This window comes from Mastomys coucha, unplaced genomic scaffold (assembly GCF_008632895.1).
Source record: "Mastomys coucha isolate ucsf_1 unplaced genomic scaffold, UCSF_Mcou_1 pScaffold12, whole genome shotgun sequence".
NCBI lineage: Eukaryota > Metazoa > Chordata > Mammalia > Rodentia > Muridae > Mastomys > Mastomys coucha.
The window spans coordinates 61,205,553-61,213,669 of record NW_022196894.1 but is presented as its reverse complement, the minus strand read 5'-3'; the positions used below and the strand labels follow the sequence as shown (position 1 = coordinate 61,213,669).

At 38.5% G+C, this 8,117-nt stretch overlaps 1 protein-coding gene across 2 annotated transcripts in view; it reads left to right on the top strand.

Annotated features, from left to right (window-relative positions):
• Nucleotides 1–653: 653 nt before the first annotated feature.
• Epha3 (EPH receptor A3) overlaps nt 654–8,117 on the top strand; it is a 314,096-nt gene continuing 306,632 nt past the window's right edge. For both annotated transcript variants that reach the window (XM_031364209.1, XM_031364208.1), the window contains exon 1: nt 654–878. In XM_031364209.1, coding sequence (XP_031220069.1) covers nt 791–878 — 88 coding nt within the window. In that variant the 5' untranslated portion in view covers nt 654–790. The remainder of the gene's footprint in view (nt 879–8,117) is intronic.

Here is an 8,117-nt window from a genome sequence, read left to right as displayed (position 1 = left end):
TGGAATGAGCCTGAAGCTATTGCTTTGGCTAAGATTGCTACTGTCCTAGGAGGGCAAACCGTTATTTGCCAGTGTTAGGAACCTGACTGTGCCCTCTCTTTTTGAGCTGAAATTGCTGTATCAAATGCCTTTAACCGCCGGATACCATGTGGTGGACTGAGCAGACTTTCTGAGCTAGGATGTCTACTTTTGTCTTGCTGAATCACTAAGAGAATTGTGATCACACGGAACACAGTAAAGGGATAGTTGCAATGGTCCTTGTAATTCTACAATAATTAAACGAATGCCTTCCACTTTTTTTTTAAGCGATACTCCTATTTTTGAACGTTAGTTTCCTTTCAACTCACAGTACCTCTAATAGGGATCTTTCAGAAATAGACAACTGATCAAGTATAGCAAACAAATAGCTGCCTTTCAATGAAAACGGGATGGCTCCCAAGACTCTCCGTCACTGTCCCAGCACAACTTCTGGCTTCCCTACCCCACTGGAACACCCTCGACCTTCACCCCACTGCGTTCTTCCGCAGCTCTGTGGAACGGAGCTGGCTGCCAGCCACGGGGCTGCCCTGCTCTTCTTCAGCGCCCGCTGGCGACGGCACTAGGACCCAGCGAAGTCCCCGAGCGGGGTTCGCAGAAAGGCAGCCAGACTCCTCCTTATCTCCAGTGTCAAACTTGACATCAGACTGCGAGCGGAGCATGGTAACTTCTCCAGCAATCAGAGCGCTCCCCCTCACATCAGTGGCATGCTTCGTGGAGATATGCTCCTCTCACTGCCGGGTGCACCAGCAACATGGATTGTCACCTCTCCATCCTCGTCCTGCTCGGCTGCTGCGTCCTCAGCTGCTCCGGAGAACTGAGCCCACAGCCTTCTAACGAAGGTAAGCCAGGTACCGCGCCGCTCCGGAGCGCGGAAGCCCGCAGCCCCGGGACCCGCGCTGTTCCCCGAGATGGCCAGTAAGGAGTGGCAGTGAAAAGACTGTCTTTGCCCAGTAGCAACCCCAAAACACTTTTGGAAGATGATTTGTGATTGTAAAAACCTTCAAAAAAAATCTGTTTTTAATCTGATAGCGATTCGAGTGATTACCACATTTGCCAATTTGAAGCAGAAAGAAAGAAAACCCTCTGTTTTTTTTTTTTTCCAAACCAGACTGTTAATTGTCAAACAACCAAGGCAGTATTTTATTTCTTAATTATGACCATGTGGTTCTTTGAGAAGTTTCAAAGAAAAGGCTAGCCTCTCTTGAGATCCCGCGGTGTGTTTTAAAGATAATGACAGGTTGTTCCAGCTTAGACCCTTTGGCATTTATGAATGGACTAGAGGGAAAGGGGCTCGTTGGACCCGAGGTGTTTGAGTGCGCGCGTGTGTGCGTGTGTTTATGTTACAACCGCCTTATTGAAGTGCTGTGGATCCCACCGGGCGATGCTGTGCTCTGTATACAGATACAGGTTCTCTTGGGCAGCATATGCATGCCACATTAACAGCTGTGATGTTTGAAGGGCTATGCAGTGATCTTAAGTTGGGTTCTTTTTTTTTTTTTTTTTTTTTTAAGGTCATTCATACACATAGGAGAATGCATTTAATGATTGATTGATGAATAGCTCCTGGGTAGATACAGTAAATAACAGAATAGCAAATGAGAAAGAACATTCATAGCTAGCTAGCTGCATTTCCTTGAGGCTGGATTAATTACTGTCCGTGTAACGGGCCTGCCTGCATTCCTGCAAAGTGTAAACCTAATATTGAGAATATTTGTTTTCGTGTGTACTGAGCAGACTCATCATCCTTTTTTTCTTCAGACTTTTCATTATCTAGTTCTAATGATTTGTGAATACAAACTCTTAAGACAAGTTCTCTGAATAATTGATTGCCTTGCAGCAACACTCACAACTTTAATTTCCTCTTAATGATTTTGAACATTTAGAATTGTATGGAGCAAGCTAACAAAAGAGAACAGCTGATGTGCTGGGAGCACAGTAGTTGTACAACACTCCCTTAAAAATATTTTGTAGAGCCAATGTTGTATACATTGTGCTTATGCCCATGTGAAAAAATGTACATAAACCCATTAGTACAAAGACTGCTTCCCATGTTTGGTGACCCACTTTCACGCTAATGGGATGTTTAATTTTCTTTCCTTTAGTGCCTTGGCGGCCTTTATCAGTCTGGCTGGTTTTATTAATTTTTGTTTATCAGTAGAGAAAAAAATTTTTTTTCTTCGTGGAGGTGAGAAAACTATCTTTTCCACAAGTCACTTATTTAGTAATATAAATTAAAATGTTCACTTAAAAATAACCATCAACCATTCTTCTTGAAAGAATGGTCATCTCGAGTGGTCATCTGTGCATGAATAACACAGCAATATGTTAAATTGCTTTAAAATAGTTTTCCAATATATTAAAATATTAACAATAACTAGAAAATAATATAACTGGTACATTTATTTTTTGCTGAGTTGTCTTTTCCAAATAGAATGTGTACGGACTATCCAGACAATGATCTCACTGATCTTAGTGATGTGCAGGATAGAGATGAAATTACATTTATGGTCAACTTAACTTCACTTTAAATTGCAAATAATAATAATAATAATAATAATAATAATAATAATACCCTTATTCTTATTCATACTCATAAAAGCAATGCATATTAATTTAATGCAATAAGTATAATTAAGTGTTAATTGCCATTAAACCACTTTATATATGTATAATTGAATAGTGCATGTAAATAGTCACTTATAAACTAATACCATAGAGCTATAATGATAAAAATACTTATAAAACTAATATAGTATTTTAATTTTCTTAGATGAAAGTTTTATGTATCTATTGTTCACAGGATTAGTGTTTCCAGACACTATCATGTGGCTAACTGTCTCACTATCTTTATGAGAATAAAACAAAAGTTAAAATGATTAGTTTAAGTTAGATAATACTTCAATGAGACTTTAAATATTTATCAAATATCTTGGCCCTAAGCAATTGAGTTGAGTCATATGGGAAGTGAAAATTCCTGATCTGTCCCACAATTTCCATGTAGTAAGCTGGACTCATAGATAGAGTTAAGGTAAAGCGAACCAGTTAATGTAGCTTTCCTATAGAGCTAAGATAAAGTGAACCAGTTAATTCTGCTTTCTTTTTTTAATCAGTATTTTGAAAACTGGAGCTATATAAGAAGAAGCTATATAAGCAGCTCTTTATATATAAGAAAATAAATTATACTTAAAATATTATGCCTAACATGTTTTAAAACAACAGAAAGCCTGCCACATATTTACTAATCTACATTCTCCTATCTATCATGGGATAGACATGACAAAATTGGATGAACAAAACCAGCCACTGAGCTGATCACTAAGAAACTCATCTTTATGAGAGTTTTAACAAAAAAATAAGATGACTAAATAAAACTATTGAAGTTTCATGAGTCCAAAATTTAAAAAATATTAACTTAAGAGTTTGATTTGAATTTTCCAGTCCATCAGTTAATTTTGTGACTTTCTAATGTGATTTTGATAAAGTGATTCCAACTGCTACTTTGTCTCCATGGTCTTCAGAATAATGTAAAGATGGATGATTCTGAGGATCACTTAAACCCTTGCCTGAAGGCTCACACAGAAGGTAGTACAGACTTTGTTAGCTATGATCACCTCTTTCCACTCACATGGCACAAGAAGAAAACTCCACTGGGAAATCAGTTACTTCTCAAGGTAATGTTAGTACTGCACAGTTCTATCACGAACAGCCTTACGCTCATTCTGTTTCTTTCTTGCAGGGACTCAGATAATGGCAACCAGTAAGTTTTGAAAGTGGTTAAAGCTTGATACAAAGTGAAATGATCAACCTTCATTAGTTCAGCCAACTTTAGAAGTGCATGAAGTACTCTCTATACATACTAAATACTTGTAGCTGTCTGAAGCAAAATGGAATGCTTATTCAATATTATGTGCAGTACATTCCATTGAACAGTCTTCACAAATTGGATTCACATTTACCCTTTGCATTATTTACACTAAAAATGAGAGTTTTTAAAATACAGTTCAGTAAAATTCAGTCTACATAACTACATACTGAGTTATGAGATACTCTGAGATACTCTGTCCTGTAGTGTCTGAGACACTGTCTCTGAAATGTTCTCCCTTTAATGTAAATTTCTGGTAAGTTCAAGAAAGATTATGTGAATGTTTGATGATCAATAGTAAAACTTGCATATGTATGCTATATACTTCTCTTGGAGCGATAGGCAAATGTTGACACAATAAATATTTAAATCACACATTTTCTCTTTGAAAAATTGTTCTGAATTGACATCACCTTCAATGTATATAAACTCTTACTCTCAAATAAAAACTCCCTGTGATTAAAACATTAACAGAGAGCTAAGCTATCATGGCATCTTTATAGGCTTTTTAAAAAAAGAGCTTACATTTGCTTTTAATAGCATTTCTTCATGCTAGACTAAATAATTGAATGCATTATACATTTCTGTAATTTAATAGTTCTCCTAATAGCTTGCCCCTCCACCCACCCCCAATGGTTATAACAGTGCTGTTTGCCTGAAGATAGAAGAACCCTTAATTTCACTGCTTTATAACCCACAACAGTTAACACTTGACCTAGGTCATTAACAGGATTATCAGCAAATTTGTTTAAGCTTTTACTGACAATCTGAATTGCTATGATAATATTTTGATTTTGCCAAAAAAGAAACTTCTTGTAACTTCTCAAAATTGATCATGAAATTAATTCATTTTGAATTTATATCTTCCTAAAGAATAATGTTGATATCATTAAATTCAAGTGAGGAAGTATTCACTTTAAGACCCAACTTACCTCATTTTTGACATCAGTTCTTGTCAGAAGTGAAAACTTAGTAATCCCTTTCAAATATAAGGATTCTGGCAAATGCAGTGAATTCAGACAGACAAAGCAGCCTTGCCATAGCTATGAACATTTTCAGCTTTATGCTTTTTTTAATACTGATTCTGTGATGGAGACAATTTTTCTTCTCCCCTTAGCATAAAGAGTTATGTGCATAAGTCAGAAGTGACTGTACCTGTAAAATGAAAACACCATTGCCACATGCTGAGTCAGTTATACTGTACAGAAATTTATCTTCTCCGTGAATTAATAGAAACTGAAAGTTTCCATGAGAGAAATCAAAACTAATATATAATCTTATAACAAAGTATTATGTGATCATATTTTAAAAGTATGTACCAGTGTTTACTAACTTGAGAAAGTTTCACATAAAGTTTTCTGTTACTTGGATCTAATCATGGTTCCTTGCTCATATAAAACATGGTAGTTTAAACTTGATCTTTATATAAGTTTAAAGTAATGATTCAGTGAAATTCTTTATCTTAAATGTGTAGTACCCTAATTTGAACATTCAGATTCCTGTATTTTCTTTAATGGTCAAATCACTTTTAATGCTATTTCAAAATATTTCTTCCTTATAAAATATCCCTAAAAGTTCAATTTTTAGAGGAACTTTTTGGATTTTTTTCCTGAACTAAAATATATACAACGTTTAAATATCAAATAATTAGTTACATATGCAAAGGATTTTAAGGCAAAACATATTTCTACAATATATTTGATTTAGTGACTTCAATAGAAATGGAAGCAGCAAGAAATGTTCTCGAAAGTTACATTTTCCAAGTCATAAAATCTTCAAGAAAGTATTAATAAAACTTTCCACAAATCATCAGAACTCGATAAGTTCTTACAGACAGTACTTACTTAGAATTCTGTGATGTGGGCTACCTTTGATTTGAGTCGTTTTCCACTGGTTTTGTTTGGCATAAATACTAGATGAACAGAGAAATCTGTATTTTTTGGAAGAATACTAACTTTTAAGAAGTTTTTCTTTTGTCAAGATCTCCAACTTTATTTTTTAACATGCACATTTGTCTGTAAAATATTCAATAAACTAATAAATTTTGCTCTTTAGTTCTTGCCTTCGAGAGATTGAGAGCAGATTCGGTGTCTCTGGTTGTTTTAAGAGATCTGGATTTTATCACCACTGAGGGTCAGTAAGGGGCTTTTACCAAGTGTGCAAGTAGCTTTTCACACATTTTTCAAATAAAGGGTTGATTGGTGTGAAAAGTTTGTTATATTATTCTTCTAGGTATATAGAAAGTTGGGATTAAATATTTACTCTTCAAAAAACAGAAAATAAAGAAAGAATTTTGCTGCAATGACTTCAAGAATAAAAACTGTTGTGATATTAATAAAACACAACAGTTTTCAAACCATTAATCCATCACTCTTGGAAGCCATTGCTCCTGTGTTCAAAAGACTGGGTAGTTGTGTGCCCTTGATTTCAAACTCTGCTGGTCTGTTCGCGGCTGTCTATTATCAGGTAGTTGTTTGAACGCCCTTCCCCCCCCCCCCCCAAGAAAAATATGAACATCAGGAAGTTTATTTTATCTCCCACGAGTTTCCTTCAGAATGCATTTTAAAAGGTAATTCAGTACAAAGAATGCTCATGCAAGCAAAAATAAATGAGTTGATTACAAAAAGGGAGAGGAACACAGAGATTCTAAAGCCAATGATAGTATAATAACATAAAATATCTTTATCATTTAAATCACCGTGGTAAAATTTTATTAAATCCTTAAAACCTACAGTTTAAAAATGGTGTGTAGCTTTGTTTATTTCTCCTCTCAAGTTTACAGACTTTTTTGTTTTTTGGTTTTTTTGTTTTTGTTTTTTGTTTTTTTGTTTTTTTTGTTTTTGTCTAGAAAAGAAAGCCTTGCCCAGGAAAGTTTTAAGAGTGTGAGCCAAAGCTTACTTTCCCCCCTTTGAAAGTCTGGGCTCATGCACGTGGAGGGTGGATGGAATTAAAACCAGCTCAGCAAATAAAGCTTCAAACTTGAAGTGACGTTATTAAACTGGAAGCCCTGAATGCGCACAGAACCCCCCACCCCCTTCATTTTCTAAACCACGTCCCGCTGTTCTAGTCAAAGCAAGGGGTGAAAATCCACATAATCCAAACCAACATGGCGAACTGAGAATAATAGGTAAGGATGGAGTCGGGGAAACAAATCGCAGCACTGTACAAACAAACTGCTGTGAACAGTCTTCCTATGGAACAGGGGTAGCCATAGGAGGAGGTGAGTGTGCCTCTTCGCGTCCTACTGCCCACGTTGATAAGACACTGCCGATTAAGTTGTAAAAGTGTATGCCCTAGTAAAATTTTAGCATTATGGCTCTTTACAGGGAGTAACTGTAAGGTGGCCACAAAGGAATCAGGCGCCCTCGCTGCCATAACACCCACGCCAGGGTGTCTTAACCCCTCTCTACTTGAAGAGGGACTAGTAGAACCATGGAAGCATGGCGGCGCTTCGCTCCTTAGCCCCGTTCACTGTTTTCTCATTAAAACCCAGCCAGTGAGTTAAGCGGCCAGCTGTAAACCCTCCAGGGCCAGGGAGCGCTTCCAGCAGTTTTCCCTTAATCCGGCACCGAAGTCAGTGTCTGGAGGGCGGCGCGGAGCCCGGATGGCCCTGGAACGATGGAGGGATGCTGGCTGCTCTGGGCACCTGGCATCCCGAGGCTCTCGCGGTGCGGGCTCCCCTGGACGATTGCGCCCTCAGCAGCCTAAGAGCTCCTGGATGCAAAACTCCTCTGACTGTTTCCTTAAGTAGCTAAAAAGCATCCTGCAACGAACGCGCGCCCTCTACCTGCAGCCTCCGGGCTGCCGCCGCCGCTCCGCGCCGCGCCGCGCCGCTCCACCCCACCTGGCCGCCACCTGCACCGGATCAGGCACAGAGAACGCGACCCACCCCCACTTCCCAAACCCCTGTACCCCAGCAAATCCTGATCTTCGCAGGAGACCGCAGATCTCAGATTTCCTGGCCGCTTCCTCCGGTGGCTGTCAACCAGACCCTTCAATCTGGAGTCTGAAGGTGGCGCGGTAGTGTCTATTCCTTCTACTTTCTTCTGCCCACCTGGTGACTTAGGGGGAGGGGAGGAGGGTAAGGGTCCAGCAGAGTTTCATGCAAGGTTGGAAAAGCATTTCCTCATTTACTAAAAGCAGAGACCTCTGATTACCCGACTGCCCTGTTGGCTGTTCTCTGACCCTGCTATTTCTAGCTCTCTCCACAGTGTGC